At 42.3% G+C, this 22500-nt stretch overlaps 1 protein-coding gene across 2 annotated transcripts in view; it reads left to right on the top strand.

Moving 5' to 3' along the window:
* Window positions 1-453: 453 nt before the first annotated feature.
* The window catches only part of LOC143020242 (uncharacterized), a 23312-nt gene continuing 1265 nt past the window's right edge, over window positions 454-22500 (top strand). Inside the window, exons 1-10 of one of the 2 annotated variants that reach the window (XM_076176417.1) lie at window positions 454-603; window positions 7197-7701; window positions 8029-8183; window positions 8631-8693; window positions 9147-9382; window positions 11978-12089; window positions 19148-19312; window positions 19927-20132; window positions 21928-22020; window positions 22209-22500. The exon at window positions 22209-22500 is cut by the window's right edge and continues 1265 nt beyond it. In XM_076176417.1, the coding sequence (XP_076032532.1) occupies window positions 7434-7701; window positions 8029-8183; window positions 8631-8693; window positions 9147-9382; window positions 11978-12089; window positions 19148-19312; window positions 19927-20132; window positions 21928-22020; window positions 22209-22395 (1485 nt within the window). In that variant the 5' untranslated portion in view covers window positions 454-603; window positions 7197-7433 and the 3' untranslated portion in view covers window positions 22396-22500. Of the gene's footprint in view, window positions 604-7196; window positions 7702-8028; window positions 8184-8630; window positions 8694-9146; window positions 9383-11977; window positions 12090-19147; window positions 19313-19926; window positions 20133-21927; window positions 22042-22208 lie in introns of both variants that reach the window. The other variant, XM_076176416.1, reaches the window with a different exon arrangement.

The following is a 22500-nucleotide window of genomic DNA, read 5'->3' as shown; positions in this document are numbered from 1 at the left end:
ATGTCCTCCTTGATTGGGTTCAGTTGTGTATGTGTGTGTGCGTGCGGTGATGCAGGTACTCTCCGCATGGCAGTGATCGTGAGCTAAACGCCGAGTTGTTCGTTTTGCTTCTTCCTCCTCGCCCACTACCTCCTTCACCTGTCCTCCCCTACCCACCCCCCTCTTGATGTGCTGAGCTCGCCCTCGAAGTGTTTCCCCAAGGACTACGTTGCCTTCCTCCTCCACTGCAAACAACTCCTCACCCCCCTCACCGTCCTTCTCCTCCTCCCACACCACCACAGTTCAGTCCAGTCTCTCTGCAGAAGCTCCGTGTCGCCTGAAAATAAAAAAATGCCTCACAGTGACCTGTAGCCCTGCGCATGCGCATCTAGCTCAAACGACATATTGGTTCGATAAAGCCTTGGGATGGGGGAAGGAGGGGATTAAGATAAGATAACCGTCCCCCCACTCCTCCCACAATCTTCCTGGTTCCAATCTTTGTTGATATCACGCGCGCCTACAGTGTCGACAGCGCTTGCGTCAGGTGTCGTCTGCTAAGGCTGTGTGAAAGAAGTTCCGATCGCAGGGAATATTTTCGCGGCGGTTTCCTCGTCTCTGGTCGACGTAAGTAGCACCGCCGAAGTGTCTCCTTCTGCGTTAAGGTCCTCCTTCACTAGAGTGAGGTCCTGCGAATAGTGACAAGTGGCGATGGCGGAGGAGGGGAGGGGTGGGGGGCTCTGCACTCGGAGTGAGTTGTGTCTAAGGTGTGCTTCACTCATCGGCTCCACAAGGGATTGACGACTTGGTGAAACGCGATTACGCGAGCTGTAGACAAACACGGACACCAAAGTTAACGACAGTTTCATCTTATCTGTAACTCATATATATATATATATATATATATATATATATATATATATATATATATATATATATATATATATATATATATATATATATATATATATATATATATATATATATATATATATATATATATATATATATATATATATATATATACTGAATTGAACACCAAAGCATTTTCAGTAATTAATTTTCTGCTTAATATTTTCAAGATTTCCTCATCCTCCCAATATAAGAACTTTAGTGAGGAAACTTGAAAATATTAAGAAGAAAATTAATATCTGTGAAAATGCTGTGGTGTTCAATACAGTGTGTATAGAAGAAAACCTGCGCCCTAAGTGTATATATATATATATATATATATATATATATATATATATATATATATATATATATATATATACACTGTATATAAACTAAAACCTTACATGCATGCTGAATTATAAATACATCTGTGGATTAGTACAGCATTTGAATAGTGCAAAAACAATCATGTCTCCAGCGACACCATACAGTATCAGACAAGAACGCTTTAGGACTGTTGGTGAAATTTAGAACCTGATTGGCACAGGTACCGGCATATTCAAAATACAAAATATTCACCGGAACAGCGCAAATGACAGCTTCATTGCAAATGTAAACCCTATTGTTCTTTCGTTCGCGACAAAGTTCGCTGTTTTCGTCGTTGCCAGACGTCACCAGCAAAGGGGTGGGCAACTCTTGGCACGCGTGCTACAATGGCACACTAACGACTTTTTCTTACGGCACGCGAAACCCATAGCTCAACTTAAAACAAATAACTGATAAATCCCCAAATTCTTTTGTATGACCATTGGTAACCGCGTGCAGCGCTGGGGGCCGGATTGGGACCCTCCTGGGAGATGAAGGGAGTGGGCTCATACTCGTGTGTAGGGCTATTATTTATGTTACTCTGTTGGCACGCGAGGATAATTTGTATCAAAGATTTGGCTGATTTTGGCACACACACTTAAAAAAGGTTGCCCATCCCCCTGATCTAGGCTGTAGAAACAGAAAAATATGAAGGACTTTTTCCTCCAGCTGTATCTGCGAGTTAGCAATTTCGTACAAGGAGATTAACTAATCTAATTCCTCTTCAGGAGATTCTAACCTCCACCAGGAGATCCGAGTTCCTTTACAGAATCTTATGCCTTTGGTAAGTCCATCAAACACTCCGTCATGGAGTCCTCCCCTCAGCTGAATAAAATCGTCTTTTGTCAGCCAGAACAAAAGATTTAAAGTGTGGCATTGTAATCATGAGATTAATTGGGTTAACTCTGATCATTTCGCCATCAGAAAGAGCATCGTCAGCTGAATAAGATCGTATGACGTCACCGAAAACAAAATCTGAATTGTGTCTCAATAGCAATGCGGTTGACTGAGGTACCAAATCTAAAGAGGTTATCACACTGGGCTATTTTTCCTCCAACCTCCGATTAATCGGCGTTACCTCCCGCCTCCAGCAATTTTTCCGCCGTCAAATCGCGATGGCAAACTTTTTATCCTCAACAAAAATACATAGAATGTCATTTGATATTATGCTGGAGGATTTTTTTTTTCCTCCAGCATATCATCAGATTCCCTCCCGAAAGCTGCGAGGTGGACACCTGCTCCAACTGTCGGAGGAAAAATAGCTCAGTGTGATAACGCCTTCACACGTTGGTCGGAATTTGAGTTTTTTTTCACTGCCGCCAGACGATTTCATTCAGTTCTCGAAGCCTGAATAAAACCGCTTGGTGCTAACCAGAACAACGTATGTGAAGTGCGTCTTCCCTCCAGTCAGTTTTTGGAAACAGGTCAGGTTAGGCCACATTAGGTTAGGTTAGATCAATTCAGGTTAGGTTAGATTAGGTCAGGTTAGGTGAGGTTAAATCAGGTCAAGTTAAGTTAGATTAGGTCAGGCCAGGTTAAGTAAATTAGGTTAGGTTAGTTCAGATCAGGTCAGGTTAAGTTAGATTAGGTCAGGCCAGGTAAGGTAAGATTAGGTCAGATTATGTTAGGCTAGATCAAGTCAGGTTAAGTTAAATTAGTTTAGGGCAGGTTAGGTTAGATTAGGTCAGGTTAGGCTAAATCAGGTCAAGTTAAGTTAGATTAGGTTAGGCCAGGTTAGATTAGGTTAGGTTAGGCTAGATCAGGTTAGGTTAAGTTAGATTAGGTTAGGCCTGGTTAGGTTAGATTAGGTCAGGTTATGTTAGATTAGGTCAGGTTAGGTTAGGCTAAATCGGGTCAAATTAAGTTAAATTAGGTTAGGCCAGGTTAGATTAGGTCAGGTTAAGTTAGATTAGGTTAGGCCAGGTTAGATTAGGTCAGGTTATGTTAGGTTAGATCAAGTTAGGTTAAGTCAGGGAGTTTGGCGTAATGGAAATTTGGCGGAATGGGAATAATCCATATCGACTATCTCTTCCGAGGACATTCGACCAGAAACCTTCCAACTCACCCTCGACCTGGGCCAGGGGTGGGCAACCCTTGACACGCGTGCCAAACATGGAACACTAATGACTTTTTATTCCGGTACGCGACACCCAGAGCTCACCTTAAAAAAGATAACTAATAAATCTCTAACTGGGAAGCGGATTGGGGCCCTAGTGGGGGAGGGACGGGAGGGGGTCAATACTCGTACGTAGGCCTATCACTTATGTTACTCTGTTTGTACGCGAGGACATCTCGTATCAAATATTTGGCTGATTTTGGCACCCGCACTCAAAAAGGTTGCCCACCCCTGATCTAGTTGGTCTGCCCATTCCATGAGCTTACCATGTGTTTCGTGGTCCTCGTGACGCCTAGACGAACTACCTCTTTTATGCGATGCTGTTCCCCAACCTCATGGAGATTGATTCAAAGCTAAAAAGATCACTTCGCATCCCAGTTATCGTACCGTGGCCCCGCTTCTGAAAAACCCCGGGGCCCCAAAGGGCCCCTGGACCCTTGATGGAATTGCTGGTGTGAGCGGAGAGTGACCAGACCCGTGGAAATGGGCCTTATCCAGCGGCCTTGGGAATGTAGGCCAAGCCTTGACTCGCGTTGGACTTGCGGGGTTTGGTCTTGTGGATGTGGACAGAGGAGGAGGAGGAGGCGGAGGAAGAAAAGATATCGGAGGACGAGGAGGAGGAGGAAGAGAAGAGGTTGGAGGAGGAGGCGGATGAGAATAGGGAGGAGGAGCAGGAAGAGGAGGGTAGGTATAGAGAAGGGGAGGGGAGAGGAGGAGAAAGAGAAGAAGCAGAAGGGGAAGGACGAGGAGAAGAAGAAGAAGAAGGAGAGGAGGAGAAGGAAATAGAGAAAGGAGGAGGAGAAAGGATTAAATCTGACGTGAACCACAACCATCAAATCATCACCATTGCAATGAAGGGGTCGATAAAAATTTCCTTCAATTACCCGACTCTACTTGTATATTTATTCTATCTGCCGCCAGGCGATTTTAATCAGTTACGGAAGAGGCCCCACGAACCCAAAGTATTAATTTGTTGAGCATGAGGGCAGGCTGCCCTTCAAGTAGATGAAATCGTCTGGCGTCAGCCAAAATAAAATAAGTTGAGTCATCGTAGAAGAGGAGGTTCTGAAATTATTCACTGTGCACGGAGTTCTGCCTCCAGCTGATTAAAATCGACAGTCAGCAGCCAAAATAACATAAAAACATTCACAACCACCTACGAGTCCATGGAGATGGTCTACAACAGGGGTAGGCAACCTTTTTGAGTGTGAGTGCCAAATTCAGACAAATCTTTGATACAATATTTTCTCTCGTGCCAATAGAATAACATAAATGATAGGCCTACATACCGAGTGTGGTGCCCCCTCCCTTCACCTAGGGCCACAGTCCGCCGCCCAGCGCAGCATGCGGTTACCAATGGTCATACAAAAGAAGTTGGGAATTTCTTAGTTATCTTTTTTAAGGTGAGCTATGAGTTTCGCGTGCCGGAAGAAAAAGTAGTTAGTGTGCCATGTTTGGCACGCGTGCCATTGGTTGCCCACCCCTGGTACATATCCCTCAAACGACTGAATAAAATCACCTGGCGGCAGCAAGAATAACTACGTGAAAATTATCACTGTCACCAATACGTCAGTGTTCTGTCTGTGACAAAAGTGTGTCATGTGACAAAAAAGTGTTCTGTCTGTGACAAAAATGTGTTATGTGACAAAGAGAAAAAGGAGTCAAGGAGTCTGTGAAAAGGCGTAGTCTTCATATAGATTCCTGAAGTAAAAAAAAAAAAAAAATTCAAAGCACGGGAATTATATCTTTTGTTTTGTTTTTCCATAGGCACCCCAGGACTCGTTTCTGTAGTGAAGACGCACAAAAGAACACTTTGAGAAGAAAGTCAAACGAAGTTAAAAAAAAATATTCTTCTACATCAGTGGTTTCCAACCTTTTCTGGCTTGAGACTCCCTTGCCAAGCCTTTCAGAAGTCCCCGGCACCCTTATTACAAAATCTAAATTCTAGTTTGTCAGTATTTTGTTGATTCAACATCAGTGTAACAAATTTTTGTCCCTGGATAATATGAAAATACTCATCTTTACACTGATGCTGCTTTAATGGACAAAAATGGATGACAGAGTCGGCAATACGAAAATTATTTTTGCCCTCAATTTTGGCGGCACCCTCAGTTGATCTCACGGCACCCCTTCTTGCCGCGGCACACCGGTTGGGAACCACTGTTCTACATGTTGTACTGGTTTATTGAAAAAACGTAATCTGAGAGACTGTGCGTATACAGCACCATCTATGCCGGAAAATCAATTTCCATCGCTTTTTTTTTTTTTTTTTTTTTTTTTTTTTGTGACCTTCAGTCCTGCACGATAAGCCGTGAGACCACGACCCCAGACATCCTTGTTATATAGAAGAGGTGTAGAATCAAGAGGCCAAGTATAATAGGTCGTTCAGCTAACTTGTCATTGCACAGTATAGGGACTTAGGAATCTTTGAACGGGGTGCAAAATCAAAGATACTATGTTATAGGTATAGGGATGATATATCAATATACACACTTCAAACTGGCCGCTTAGGCATATATTTACATTATCTACAAGATTTACATTTTGACTTTCATCAGCCATACAATGATATTTTGTAACTTGAGACTGTAACGAAATTATACGTGACGATCGTCAAAGTTTAAAACACGCCCTGAGCTTCTACGGGAGTGGTGGGCAACTTCATCCCCCCCTTAACCCCCTTACGTCCATGGTACAGTGTAAATAACATACTATGAAATGGGAGTTTGACACTCTAATGTAATGTAAAGATGCTGGTCAAAACTTCTCAACACATTTTCTCGTGTGTACTATACTTTATGCGATGCTGTTCGTTAACCTTATGGAGAAGACCACTTGCCAACACTGAATTTGTTTTGCATTCACTAACTCCCACTAACTTTCGGTTTGTAGCCCCATTTGGGGAAGTCTGTGTCCCACTAAGGCAGTGTTTCTCAAACTTTTTTTACATCAATGCGCATCTATGAATTAACCAAAACTTTGAAGCGCACCTATGAATTAACCAAAACTTTGGGGCGCATCATTGATTCTACCCCAAAAAAGGAACTAGTTCATTACAAACTCCCACAAATCATGTAAAACAAAATATAAAAAATAAACGGAAAGTATTAAAAGATCCGGATTGTCATTCAATAATCAGTTGAGAGGGAGGGGGGATCAGAAATGATTCATTTGAATCCCTTAGGAAAGAAAAAGGGAAAGGATTATCCATGCCGCCATTGCTTCTTAAAGATTAAGGAATTTGCCCTTCAGCTCAAAATGTCAAATGGCGAAGGGTTGACGCTGATTATTAAACCACATTTTTTGTGTCTCTAAAATATATGAAAATTATACAAATTTTTAAAATATAAGCATATTCTATTAATTGAATCTTCTGTTATCTTGGGGCGCATCTGGCTACCTTCCAGGGCGCATTAGCGCGCCCGGCCACACCGTTTGAGAAACACTGCATTAAGAGGACCAATTGTATCCCATACTTTATGCGTTGCTGTCCGTTATCCTTCTGGAGAAGACAACTTGTCATCACTGAATTTGTCTTGTTTGGGGAAAGTATGCGGTCCACTAAGTGGTCCGTGGTTTAGAGAGGCATTTATATTCAAAGACAAGAAGAAGAGGCTTCAACGCTCCTTGTCTTTGCCTATGTTCTACAAGGACCAATTCCCTGTTCATTCGGTGATAGAATACCATCGTACATAAAAACACGATTCCAACCATTTCACTTCAACCTTTTCACAGCCCTCAGGAATTTTTAGTATTTTGTTCAGACGGTTTTACTCAATTTTATGTATACCTTCTGCCTAATAAAGGTTCTCTGGTTTCATTAATAGCATCGTCTCTTTTACAGAGAATCCAGTCGCCCTCTGAGAGCGACTGAAGGTGAGGAATTTGGCCACAAGATTCAACAGGTCCAACCGAAGTTTAGGCAAGAACCCCTCACGAACTCTTCAGCGCTGTCCGGATCTACACAAAGTTTTTGGGTGCCCTTGCCCCCTTCCCTCACTCCCTATGCACTCTTCAGCCAAGTTTGTATCAACGTCGGACCTCTTCTGATCCACACTTCATCGACGCGTGTTGAACAACCATGGCGCCATCACCCTGTCCTACGGTGAGCATCCGAAGTCTTGTAGTGGTCACTATGGCAACGGTACTACTTACGTTGACAACGCCTTGTGACGCCAGTTGCAGGACGGATAGCGTCTTAGACATACGGAAGTGGAGGAACATGGAATGGGACATTTGTGACTTTCAGGACTCAACTAACACGAGTTGTCTGTGTCCGCCCAACGACTACGAAGGCAAGAACGATGGCGTCGATTGTCGGAAAGTTCACACCGCGGGGATAATATTAGGTAAGGCGGATCTCTCTCTCTCTCTCTCTCTCTCTCTCTCTCACACACACACACACACACACACACACACACACACACACACACACACACACACACACACACACACACACACACACACACACACACACACACACACACACACACACACACACACACACACACACACACACACACACACACACACACACACACACACACGTGTTTGTAGTTCCTCACTTCCAAACTTCCTTTCCAATTGCAAACCGCCATTCTCACCTCGACTTAAAATCAGATGTCTCAGTCATTCGCGACTTAAAGACTCGAACTCAGATGTTTTTCCTTCTTCAGAGTGCCTGATGGTTCCATCGAATTACTCCAAACTCGACCTGTCGGGCACGGGTATCATCCATCTGACCCCCTACGTCTTCTACGGCGTCGATCACCTCACTAAGCTCGACTTGGCCAAAAACTTCATCACCAATATCTCCGACAGAGTGTTTCAGGTGAGGCAGGGGGCATCAAACTTTGTCCCGTGAGGTCAGTCCATTCGACCCACCAATGCACTCTACATATTTTGTGAATTGGTAAATGAATACATTGTTTGTCTTTATTTTGTAATAATTTTTTTGTGTATTCATTATATTGCATTGACCAAAGGTTTATGCGGCCCTCGCTCATCATTCTTTCATCTCTCAGTTATTTGTCCGATGTGAAAAAGTTTGGTGACCCGTGAGGTAAGAACAAGAAAGCCGACCCAGTGTCGACTGAGTAAAGTCGTCTGACGGCAGCCCTATCAAATATACATCTCACGAATAACAATCAAAGTCTTAATCGAGATAGGGGAAGTTATACTTGGGTGGATAGAACGTACTCATTTGTCATAATAAAAGCTCGACATTATGTCTCCTGCTTTGTTTAAGTCCATTAACGGCGATTTTCATAAATTTCAGTACTGCACAAGTCTTGAGGAGCTTCGATTAAGTAACAACTACCTGGAAATTCTCCAGCCACAGGTGGGTTTAATGCAGTGGTTATCTCTCTCTCTATCTATCTATCTATCTATCTATCTTTCATTCTCGAGGCTCTCCTCCGAGTGAATCCGCTACACTCTCTTTAACCTTTTATTAATCATCGCACGATTATTATTACTTTTTTTTTTTGGGGGGGGGATGCTTCGACCCCTTACGGATAGACCGGTGGTCCTGTAGTGGGTTCTCAAGGCTACACACATTCACTTTCCTTGTCTTGATTCCATCTCCCTCCCACCTCTACCAAGAGCCCGTTCGAGAACATGTCCCTTGTTTGCTGTTGTTGTGGTTCTTGTTGATTGTATTTCATCTATGAGAATGACCCTCTGTTTGCCGGAGATTTACTTTTGTCGTGACTCATTCTGGACGAAATTAATGTTCACTGACCTGCCGAAAGTAACTAATAAAGATAACTCTAACCTCAACATATCTCGACAGGCTCTGGCAGGCCTGACGAAGCTGACATCTCTGGATTTGAGCTACAACCAGCTGACAGAACTCCCCGACTCCCTCCTCCAAGACTCGCCCGAACTAAAGGTCCTCTCCTTGGCTTTCAACCCCGCCCTCTCCCTCTCACCGGAGTTCTTCGCCGCTCTCACCAGTCTGACGTCATTGGACCTGACGTCGACGGGTCTGGGCGACGTCCCCGGGCACATGTTCCAGCATAACACCAGGTCAGGTCAGGTTGATGATGTGATTTATTAATGATAGCTTATTGTGGCTCTGGACCGACGCAAGATTGGCGTCCTGGCGGGTGACAGCCCCACAAACTTAAAATAGATCAATAAATATATAAACAAATAAATAAATAAATAAGATAATTGTAATATGAAATAAGATAAAATAGAATAAAATTATAGGAAATTCATTAGATAAAGAAAACCATATGAACTGACAAGAGTGATAAATCAGAGGGGTGTGCATTCGAGTCATCATGAAGAAAAGTTGAAAGAAAACGTAATTCAGTGAAATTTAAGGATTGCATAGCAACTGTATGGTAACATTCGCGGAGAATAATTCCGCCTGGTTAAAAAGAAATGGGAAGAGGATTGGAAATGGTTAGTGAGAGTAGAGGGAAATTTGAGGTGAGTCAGTTGTTGTTTGCGGAGTGTAGTGGTGCTATGTCTTGCTGCATTGCTTCTGATCCAGGCAGTGGACGGGTGAGGTGGGGGGCAGGGATGACCCGTCATCCGCAAGAAGCTAAGATAAAAGAGGGAAAACAAATGATTGATGTGTGTGTGTATGTGTGTGTGTGTGTGTGTGTGTGTGTGTGTGTGTGTGTGTGTGTGTGTGTGTGTGTGTGTGTGTGTGTGTGTGTCTTGGATGGCTACCCCCATATAAGGGTAAAGAAACCTTTGGGTATATAGATAGATAATATCGTAAAAGAAAGATAGACCTCCTTCTACGAGCAGAGAAAGGGGTAGGTAGGAATTTCCCATAGAAAGTCTAGAAAAAAAAAATATCTAACCAATATATTCACACACATACATATGAGAAATTCACTAGTGAAGACCGACATCAATCAGACAATTTTTATAACCATCGATAGCTGAGTGGCTTAAGGCACTGGCTTTGGAAGCCTCTTGGCGCCAGAGCAGTAGGTTCGAATCCTCTGAGCGAAGGTCATACAAATTATCTGATATACATACACCAAGGGTTTCCCCCTCCGTACTCTTTAAGAGAGGTAACGAAAGACATAAAGACATAATTCCACTTCCACCCACTCCACTCCCATCCACCACCCTTCCCTCCCTCCCTTCCTCTTATCTTGGCTCCTCCTGAATGACGGGTCATCCCTGCATCTCGCCCATGTTTTTATTCATAAACTCACTTTTTTAATTACTGTAAATAAAAGCGACGGTAAAAAGGTTAAGAATCAATACCTTACATGTACTAAGTAGACAAAAAGTAGTACTTTTCTACTCATGTCTGAGGTTTATTTCTGTATATGTTTGATTAATTGCCTAGTTTTTTCTCTCACCCGAAAAGAAAACGTCATAGGGAAAATCATAGAAACTGTCATGAATTTAGGAAAGGATAGGTGGGGTTAGGTTAATATTAGTTTCCTTTCCCCGCTGGCCGAGCTCGTTAGAGCGTCGCTACTTACGGCGGAGGTCGAGGTGACAACAATTCAAACCTTGCCACCAACGAGTTGAACCAAGGGCATGGTTCATTAAAATTCCAGGTTACAAAGTCCTCTATAAGGGGCACCGACCTAGCTTCCTGATAGGGGCAGTTCGCGACATATATATATTTTTTTTTGTGACTTTGGTTTTCATAGTTTTCCAGCATGTTTCTTCCTAACTTATTCACTAGTTGGCAACGACTTCTAGAATATTAGTTGCCTTATCGCTCCGAGTGTCTAAGCTGAGAAAAAAAAAAATTGTTTGGAATTAGAAAAAAAAAAAACGAACATAAGAACATAAGAATGAAAGAGACTGCAAGAGGCCATAAGACCTACACTAGGCAGTTCCATGTCCCTTATCACCTGTCATCTGTATCCATAGATTTATCCAACCTTCACCTAAAACAACCAATAGTTTCAGCGTTCAATACTACATGGTCACTAAGTCCATCCCATTCATCAACCACTCTACTGGTGAATCAGTTTTCGTCAATTTCCTTCTCAAATCTAAAATTGCCCAATTTAAATCCATTATTACGAATCCTGCCCTATTATCTTAATATGATGACCTTGTCTGCATCGCCCTTGCCCCTTGGCCCATTTGAATACCTTAATGAGTTCACCGAGGCTATTCTTAACCTTCTAGCGCCTTCTAAGCTGAACGAAGAAAGATGGCGTTAAAAAGAAGAAGAAGAAAAAAAAAAGGATATTGCGTTTTATTAATCTTGACTGTGACGATAAGAGACTTGGACCCTTCTGATAAAAATTGTTATCTGATAAACATGCCTCTTCCTAAGTCCTAGTTGTTGAAGTTAGGACAAACACTATATTTTTTAACATTGGATTTGTGTTTATTCTGGCTGCCTCTTAGACAATTTGGTTTAGTTCAGGCAAAGTTATGAAGGCACCAAAGAAACGCTTGCGTGTGTTTTATGTGTGTAGGCCTATATATGAAGCGAGGGGGGACAAATAGGTAAGCATTTGTGTGCAAAAAAGAAAAAAAATCCTCCTACATTAGTACCTACACGCACACAGAAACCCAAACTCCCCTTACAATGGGTTACACTGATAAGGCATGTCTAAAGGCCGAAGTCAAGTGGTTAGGGTAGAAAAATGTTGACTAAAACCCCACGTCTCCTTTCAGACTGCTCTCCCTGAAGCTGGGGCACAACGGAATGACAGAAGTTCCCAGTGACGCTCTGCGGAACGTGGCCTCCACGCTCAACGAGCTCGAACTCTCAGCCAACCCGATACAGGTACACATAAAGGTGATCCACCTTTGCCAACATGTGACATACAGGACGTAACGACGGACAAGGGGCCGAATTTATAAAAGACCCTAAACCCTAAGTCTAGACATAAATCTTCAAAATGGCGGAGATTTTACCTAAATCAGCTGTTCATAATGTCGAGGTTATGTTTAGACATAATAATTTAGGTCGCTGACATAGGGATTTAGGTAAAATCTCCGCCGTTTTGAAGATTTACGTCTAGACTTAGAGGTGAGGATCTTTTATGAATTTAGCCCCAGGTGCCTCCCGACTTGGGACGGGGACTTTCGTCATAGATCTAGGGTGGGTAACCTTTTTGGGTATGGGTGCCAAAATCAGCCAAATATTTGATACAAAATGTCCTCGCGTGTCAACAGAGTAACATAAATGATAGGCCTCCATACGAGTATGGGCCCCCTCCCTCCAGTCACCTCCCAGAAGGGCCCCAATCCACCACCCCCAGCTCCCAGCGCAGCGTGCGGTTAGCATTGATCACACAAAAGAAGTTGGGGATTTATCAGTTATCTTTTTTAAGGTGAGCTCTGGGTTTCGTGTGCCGGAAAAAGTCGTTAGTGTGCCAGGGTTTTGCACGCGTCCCAAAGGTTACCCACCCCCGTTCTAGTGGGTCACATGTTGGCGATTTGTCTGGTTCTCACTGTCACAGTTTACAATGTTCTTTATTTTATCTTATTCTATTTTTTTACCCTTTTCATCTTCTTGGTGTCGTCAGTGAACAGGTATCATACACCATCTCACTGACGTGCAATAACGACATGAGAGGCGCCAGTACTGAGCCATGTGGGACCCCACCAGTCACTTCTCACTTGATAACTCACCCTTCGCTACTGGTACTACTGTTTTCATGGTTCCTTCGGGACATCCTTCATCTTCTCCAATAGTCTCTTTTTGGAGGATTTCTCCTACATTATCCAACATCAATATTAATTTTTTGTGATTCATATTAGAGACAAAGATTTTCTGGTCCAAATACACTCACTTCATCTAACCATAATTCTCATGCACTACATCAAACTTTGCCACATGAAAAGTTGGTTACACAAGACCTTCCTTCTCTGAAAACAAATTGGTTATGTGTTAAGACGTCCATAACCTTTAGGAATTTTGTTTCATAATTCTTCTTCTTTGATTATCACATTGGGCAAGGACACTGCACTGATCGACAATTCTGAGGTTCCTCCATACTTCCTACCTTATAAATTGGAACAGCATTTACCTTTTCCAACCTTAGGACATTTTTATTATTGTAGAGAACATACAAGATCGAGTATTTTTTCATATTTTGTTTTCTGTATTCTGTGAATATCCAAATGGATATCCCATTCAGCACCAAGGTTTTCCACACGCCCAAGTTCTGGAGTAATTTATGGACTCCTATTTCCACTTTCATCGTAGTATAACTCCTGTTTTATTAGTTGTCGAAAGAACAACTATGTTACATCTGTTTGTCTGTAACGCTGTCACGCACGTTTTGGCCTCTTAACTTGCTTTGATCATAAACATACTTTGGTGCCTTATAAAGATGATTCCAAGCATGGACCCCATCAAATTTCTTAGATATAGGTTGGAAGTCAAGGTCACAGGGACGTTATAGTTGTGCCCGGTACATCGGTCTGACCAACGTTTATGATAGTTTCACCAGATTGATAAAGTATATTTCGACATAATGAGTTATCACATAATGGAAAATTTGCGACATCTGTGACATAAGATTTAAATAGCTTATGTATTTCCTAACACCATTACATATTTCGTCCGCCATCACATAAATTATATACAATAATTTTTTTTTTTTTTACTTTGAACAATTTATACAATTATGTCACACTCAGATGCTTTTTACCTTTCAAGGGCCATCGTAGTATGTGGCAATATTATTTACAACATGTAATTTGATTATCACGGACACATGTAATATTTTCTTACATTGCAGTAATTTTATTTTACCAAAATGCTGTAAGCGTTGAGGGGAAACTGCAGTAGTGGCGTGTTGCCACAATCTTCTCTTGTGTTTCCTGCCATCTACTGAAACTTCTCAACACTTTCAACAACTGTTCTTGCTCAGCAGGATTCATTCATTCTTTTATTTGAAGTCATTTCCATTAGTAAATATCAAATGTATTTTATTTTTTCATCGTTCCAGCTTGCTTAATTACGTATCATCCCAAATACGTTTAGCTGGAGGTTCCTTGTCTATGCTTCATTTTCCTATTTACAATCTAATGAACAGCTCCTCCACATTTGTCAATTACATCCACTTTAAACTTTTTTCCTCTTTTTGAATTTTAGTGAATTCAATTTTTCTTCTTTTATATCCCGTTTTCATATTCGTGGATCTTCTCTTTCTCCACCTTTCTCTCCTGTTTGTGCTGTCTTCCACCTTTTCGCAAAATTATTTTCCATTCATCTTTGGTACATTTTGACCATCTCCAAGGTTCTCAGTATTTACTTGAACAATACCTCATCATTCAAACTCTAAGTCTTCTTCTCATAATATAAATATATATATATATACATATGTATATATATATATATACATATATATATATATGTATATATACATATATACATATATATATATATGTGTATATATATATCACAAAGAACCCACAATCGGAATAAGAGGAAACTTAGAAGAAAGTATAACTTCTATATTTTGGCTAATAGCTATAGCTCTCTTCATGAAAGTACTTTTTATACTTTCTTCTAGGTTTCCTTTTATTCCGACTGTGGGTTCTTCGTGATTATTATTTACAAATGTGCTACAACATTTTGTCTAAGCAATATGTATATATATATATAGATATATATATATATATATATATATATATATATATATAAATATATATAAATCTGTGTGTGTGTGTGTGTGTGTGTGTGTGTGTGTGTGTGTGTGTGTGTGTGTGTGTGTGTGTGTGTGTGTGTGTGTGTGTGTGTGTACATCATAAAACTAAAAGATTAGACTGGGTTTGAGTGCTAATCCGCCTGCACATACTTTTATGATAAACACAAGATAAGATTTATCGATGAAAAATGGACTCAGTGAATCATATGAACATATGAAGAAGCGGATGTGTACATAGACGAGTATGTATGTATATATATATATATATATATATATATATATATATATATATATATATATATATATATATATATATATGACTGGAACTTCTTTATTATGCGTTCCGACCGACTCGGTCCTCTTCAGTAAGCTGTCTACAAACAGCTTGAACCTTACAATTATACACTCGAAGACGGGGACACGGACATGTCATCCCGCTGGCTGTCTGGGGATTCCCGCTGACTGTATATATACATTTTAACAACCACAATGCACTTTAATTCTAAGCCATCAAAGGCCGACATGCCGAAATTGAAATGTGGTACTGCCATGTATTCGAACCCAACATCCTAATGACAATTGCGGTAGTGACTTACCAACTAGGCTATCAAGAGAGATATAAGTTGAGCGCAATTTTTCTTATATATTTGTATGCTCGAGTTACACACACATACATGAAATTTTGCGTTCAACCCATCTCCATTATGATAGTACAATTGGAAGTATACAAACGCGGGAAAGTATTTTGTACAACACTGCATGGGTCCCAGTGATTAGAGATATATTTTAACAACCACATTACACTTTAATTCTAAGCCATCGTAGGCCGACATGCAGAAAATGAAATGCGGTACTTCCAAGGACTCGAACCCAGCATGGTGTGTGTGTGTGTGTGTGTGTGTGTGTGTGTGTGTGTGTGTGTGTGTGTGTGTGTGTATGTATACATATGTACAATATATGTATGTATGTATGTATGTTTATATAATGTAGATATATATACTTCATTGAAAGTGATGGCTAGTTGTCCGCTTATTATTTTCTTAAGAGTATCCCCCCTGCCTCCCCCCATGTAAGGGTCCTGCATATGCCCCCCCGTGGGGCGGCAGATTTAGGGGGGCGGCAATTCTAGTGTGGACATGACACCCACAAGGTTGACAAAATAATTATAATAAAAAAAGGGCAAAAGAGCCCTTAATATTTTACCGTAACATACGAATTTTGCGTTAGAATCAAAAGAATATGACATATTTTTCCGTTATCATTTCTGCAATAAATACAATTTTTAAAATCCGTTTAATTATTTCGCAAGCTAATAGCTAAAACAGGTTGTAAGGGATGGTGTAGATGGAAAGTGGTGATGGGAGAGGGGGGAGGGGGGAGGGGGGAAGAGGGCATCACTGAGAACTTTGCCCCGGGGTAGCACTTAGGCACGTAAAGGCTCTGAGCATATGCCCCCCGCCCCCTCCCCCCATGTGAGGGCCCTGTATACATAATCACATACATGTGACGTGTATGTATGTATCGACTGAAGTCAGATATCTTTTTCGTCCGAATATAAAATAAGTGACGGAGGCAATATTAAAGTTGAATGGATTCTAATTCCTTAATGTCTGAAATTAAGTTCTGCAGGATGGAAATGGTCTCTATTAAATAAGTATTTCATCAGTCAGAATATTTTTTTAAATTTATGGATGAACAAATGAGTTCTCTCTCGTCATTTCATCTCTCGTTTTCTTTGACTGCGGCTCTTCGCTTTTCTGCGTTGTCTTCGTTATTTTGGCACAGTTTGCTATATTATTCTTGATACATATTTACACAGTTATCTCTCTTTAATTGTAAATCTTTACATATGTATAATCCTTCTGTATGAAGTCATGTATTCATATTCAAATATGGTTACGTTGGTTACGTTGACATATAGAGAATATACCATAAAATACACACACACACTCACACACACACATAATGAGATATGAAGACGGTATCCCACGAGCATAGCTCCCCTTCCCGTAAAATACAACTAGGTAAATACAACTAGGTAAACACACACACACACACACACACACACACACACACACACACACACACACACACAATTGGTAAGGCACTGGCCTCACAAGCCGGAGAACCGGGGTTCGATTCCCCGGCCGGGCGGAGATAAGTTGGGTTTGTCTCCTATCACGTGTAGCCCCTGTTCACCTAGCAGTGAGTAGGTACGGGATGTTAGTCAAGGAGTTGTGACCTTGCTGTCCCGGTGTGTGGTGTGTGAGTGGTCTCAGACCTACCCAGAGATCGGCAAATAATGAGCTCTGAGCTCACTGCCGTAGGGTGGTGTCTGGCTGTCTCGAACAGAGGCTGCAGCAGATCCGAGGTGAATACACACACACACACACACACACACATTCTCTCTCTCTCTCTCTCTCTCTCTCTCTCTCTCTCTCTCTCTCTCTCTCTCTCTCTCTCTCTCTCTCTCTTTCTCTCGGTGGCGCAGTTGGTAGAGCACTGAACTGCCACGATAGTGGCCTGGAGTTCCTGGTTCGAATCCTGCCCAGGGCCGAAATTATTTCGGTACCACTGCGCTTCGGGTCGTTACTCTGACTCTCGTGGGCGGGGAGTTGGGTGTGTGTGTGTGTGCAAGGTCATAGCATTACCCATAGATCGGACCTACGAGCTCTGAGCTCTCTTCCAGGAGGGAAATAGCTGTTGATCACGAGTCCAACACGTGATCCAAAGACCAAGTGAACACACACACACACACACACACACACACACACACGGCTCGGTAGCGGATTGGTAAACCACTGACCTCACAAGCCAGAGAGCCGGGGTTCGATTCCCCGGCCGGGCGGAGATAAGATGGGTTTGTCTCCTTTCACGTGTAACCCCTGTTCACCTAGCAGTGAGTAGGTACGGGACGTTAGTCAAGGAGTTGTGACCTTGCTGTTCCGGTGTGTGGTGTGTGAGTGGTCTCAGACCTACCCAGAGATCGGCAATTAATGAGCTCTGAGCTCACTGCCGTAGGGTGGTGTCTGGCTGTCTCGACAGAGACTGCAGCAGATCCGAGGTGAATACACACACACATATCCTCACAGAGTAATAGACAGTTGGAACAAGTTAGATGAGAAAGTAGTGTGTGCAAAAACAATACATGAATTTAAAAATAGTTTAGATGAAATGCGATATGAAGACGGGACACCACGAGCATAGCTCCCCTTCCCGTAAAATACAACTAGGTAAATACACACACACACACACACACACACATACATACACACAAAGAGGGAAATAGCTGTCGATCACGAGTCCAACACGTGATCCAAGACCATGGTGAATCATGGTGAACCACACTCACACACATATATATGAGTGTGTGTGTGTGTGTGTGTGTGTGTGTGTGTGTGTGTGTGTGTGTGTGTGTGTGTGTGTGTGTGTGTGTGTGTGTGTGTGTGTGTGTGTGTGTGTGTGTGTGTAATCATCCCGACTGATGTAGTGCCAGTTGACCGTTGTACCGTTTTCGCTACTGAGGATACAAAAGTTTCTCCCTGATGTCACAAATCAAGGTAGACTACTCCTTTCATAATCCTTCTTTTTACGAACCTCCCGTTCCTACCCGTAATGAACAGTAGAGTTGGAACGAAACCTTTATTCGCTTAAAAAGAAGGGTTATGGCGACAGTTAGCAGTCAACTTTGATTCCTGGATATTAGTTAATATCAGGTTGAGGTTCTTTTGTACGTTCAGTAGCGTTGTCGGTAGAGCGGTCGACTGACGCTACGTCAGTTCCCGGATTGATCAGAGCGAGAGCCGGGATGATTGTTTGTAAGCTTTCGCTGTTACTAGTGATGTGTATGATTCACCATGGTCTTGGATCACGTGTTGTACTCGTGATCGACAGCTATTTCCCTCTCGGAAGAGAGCTCAGAGCTCATATATGACCGATCCATGGGTAATGCTGTGACCTTACATGCACATACACACCCAACTCCCCGCCCACGAGAGTTGGAGTAACGACTCGCAGCGCAGCGATATTGAAATTATTTCAGCCCTGGGCGTGTGTGAAAAGTTGGTAGTAGTAGTAGAAGTAGTAGTAGTAGCAGTAGTAGTAGTATTGTTATTATTATCATCATAAATATCATCATCCCCGATACTAGCATCTTTTACCACCGTCATTCTCTCGGCAGGTTCTGGACAAGGACAGTTTCCCCCAGTTGAAAGAGCTGCGCAAGTTGACTCTGGAGCAGATGATGAAGTTGAGCAAGATCGAGGAATTCGCCTTCCATGACCTCGAGAACCTGGAGACCATCGTCCTCCGCTACCTCCCGGAAATTCGAGACATTGACGAAAAGGTGAGTGCGAGCGTTGGAATCCAATGGCCCACTGCAGGACCTGTCTGTCCTCCTTTGGTGTGGTGAAGAACATAAGAAAGAGGAGAAACTGGAAGAGATAATAAGGTTTACAATAGGCAATTCCATGTCCCTTAATACCTGCCACCCCTATCTTTACATAAGAACATAAGAATGGAGGATACTTCAGGAGACCACAAGGCCTACATTAGGCAGTTCCATGTCCCTTACCACCTGTCGCCCCTATCCATAAAGTTACCTAACCTTCTCTTAAAACAACCAATTGTTTCAGTACTCACTAACTACATGGTCACTAAGTCTATTCCATTAGTTAACCATTCTGTTGGTAAACCAGTGTTTGCCTATTTCCTTCTTGAAGTTAAAATTCCAAGGTTCTCAACCAATTTTCACACGTACTCCGTACTTATAAATTGCTATCCTGGAGATGACTTCAACACTCAATCTAATCGTTTTGCATCCCCTAACTTCTAGTGACTTTCGGCTGGCGGCTCCACTTGTGAACCACCGTGTCCACTAGGGGTCAATGGACCACAAGTTGAGAACCCCTGAGTTAAATGAATACGTAATGTGATTCTTTCCTCCTCTTCTCCTCCTAGGCTTTCCGACGGATGGTCAACGGCTCTCACATCCCAGTTCAAGACCTCACCTTCTCCTTCACCCGACTTGAGTACCTTCCAGAGGACCTCCTCGACTGGGAGGGCCTCAAGTACGTCCACATCGAGTACCACCGTTGGCGATGCAACTGCCGGATGTCTTGGACTGTCGGCTCTGTTCTCGCCAAGAAACTGAAGCATAGTTTCAGGTTAGACCCGGCGAAGGTGGCAATCCTGAAGCTCACAACACGCGTATAGTCTTTCAAGAGTTTTACACTGTGGGTGGGTGGGAGAACTACGGAATGAAGAAGAAGAGTTAGTGAGAAACTTTGCCTTTTACTGGTTGGTCAGAACTGAACGATTTTGCATGTGGCCCGATGCCGTATATATACACCGCGTGAGTAAACCCCCGTGGCGCATAATTATCTCTAATGTTATTGGTTTGGGTCAACGTCGGGTCACGCTGTCACACTGACCGGGTAGGTGTGCGCGTCAGGTTACAGCGCGTCCTTTGTGATGCATGCGACGTAGTCCCTACCACATAATTTGTACAGCATTTTAGTATGCAGTCTACTTGGACTGTTAAACCTAATCTAACGTAACCTACCTACCTAAATTTACCTGCCCAACCTTACCTAACTAATTTAAACCTAATGCAATGTACTTGTTCTAATGTAACCAAGTCTAATCTAATCTCACATAATCTTAACTCCCTATCCTAACCTAAAAAAACAAATGTAATCCAAACGAACCACAGTCGCACCGAGATAGGGCTCGTCCTACTGGACTTATTCCTAATCTATTTCTTATTTATTCATTCTTTTTTCTGTGTAATAATTTATTCATTCATTTATTTATATATTTATCTCTTTATTTGTCTGTTTACCTTTTAAGTGGGGTATGATTTGATCCTTAACTTTTAACAGGAAGAATAGCAGTCTCATGAATCAAAGGTTCTGAACCTGGTGCTCGCGAACCTCCATGGGTTCTCGGGACGGTTTCCAGGGGTACTTTGATGACTAGCGAAAGATTACTCAAACGTTGAAATCTGCAGAGAGAGAGAGAACGTTACGTACATTGTTTGTTATGTTAATGCTTAACTGATGAATAAAGTCGTTACAATTTGAACCATTTGATACACACTGCAGTGCCACTGTATATTCGATTAGTCTTAATATATTACGGTTCTGTATTCTGTGTCAGGTTAATGTAGGTACGGGTCGATGGTCTGGGAACTCTCGGGGTACGTAGAAAACGGGAAAAAGGTTGAGAACCATTGGTCTAAAGGGTCTCTGAATTTTGTAAAGACTAATATTGTATGTTTGCATTACAGTACATCTGAACGGAAAACTATATGCACGCGCGCGCGTGTGTGTGTATGTGTGTGTGTGCGTGTGTGATTGTGTATGTGTGTGTGATTGTGTATGTGTGTGTGTGTGTGTGTGTGTGTTTCACCATAGTTTTTGATCACGTGTTGGCCTAGTGATCGACAGCTATTACCCTCGCGTATGAGAGTTTGGAGCTCATAGATGACTCGAGCTATCGGTAATGTTGTGACCTTACACACACACATACACACACACACTTATTAACTCCTTGCCCACCAGAGCCGGAATGCCGGCTTGCAGTGTTGTGGTGTTTTGTTTTTTCAGCCATGGGCGGGGATTGAACTCAGATTGGTGATTTAGCGGTCGAGCCCGGAACCAATTTTGTGTGTGTGAGAGAAGGGAGGAGACTGCAAGAGACCATAAGGCCTACACTAGGCAGTTCCATGTCCCTTACCACGTGTCATCCCTATCCATAAGATTACTTAACTTTCTCTTAAAACAACCAATTGTTTCAGGGCTCACTACTACATGGTTCCTAAGTCTATAACATTAGTTGACCACTCTAGTTGTGAACCAGTTCTTGTCCATTTCCTTCTTAAAACAAGCGATAGTTTCAGCGCTCACTACTGCATGGTTACTAAGTCTATTCCATTGATGATCTATTTTTCCTGTCCAGGTGTTCCTATCCTGACGTTCTGCGTGGCAGGATGATCAACTCCATACCGTCGACTGATCTTATGTGCAAGACAACACCTCTCGCACAACACGGGTCAGTTAGAGCAGCTCTCGGGTAAGATCTATTTTTCCCGGGTCATAAGGTCTCTTGATATCTGGTGCTAGAATGCCACAAGCTGTAGTTTTTATTAATTAATTAATTTATTTATTTATTTATTTATTTTAATCTATTTATTTGTTAATTTTTTTTACACAATCTATATCTACGTCCTCCCTCAACAGATCACTCTGGTGGATGGTGGCGTTAGTGGTAATGGCTGTGACTGTGAGTCTCCTGGTAGTTTTTATTCTGGCGCGTCGGAGGCAGAGGGAAATCCAGAAAATTCCCTGCTACAGCGTCGTGAGAAACAAGGATGAGATCACTGTTATAGACGACACGGAATCCGACGAGAGGGACGTGGAAGTCTAGCGTTTTCCTGGTAAGCTGGATTGAGGGACCAAGTGCAGGAGTTCTAGGGATAATTTAAAGATACTCTAAGATATTCTAATGGGGGTTTAGGGAATTTTTAGGTGT

This window comes from Oratosquilla oratoria, chromosome 39 (genome assembly GCF_046742065.1).
Source record: "Oratosquilla oratoria isolate Oo_2021 chromosome 39, ASM4674206v1, whole genome shotgun sequence".
NCBI classification, from domain to species: domain Eukaryota; kingdom Metazoa; phylum Arthropoda; class Malacostraca; order Stomatopoda; family Squillidae; genus Oratosquilla; species Oratosquilla oratoria.
The sequence above is the reverse complement of the archived record's forward strand: the minus strand, read 5'-3'. Positions and strand labels throughout refer to the sequence as shown.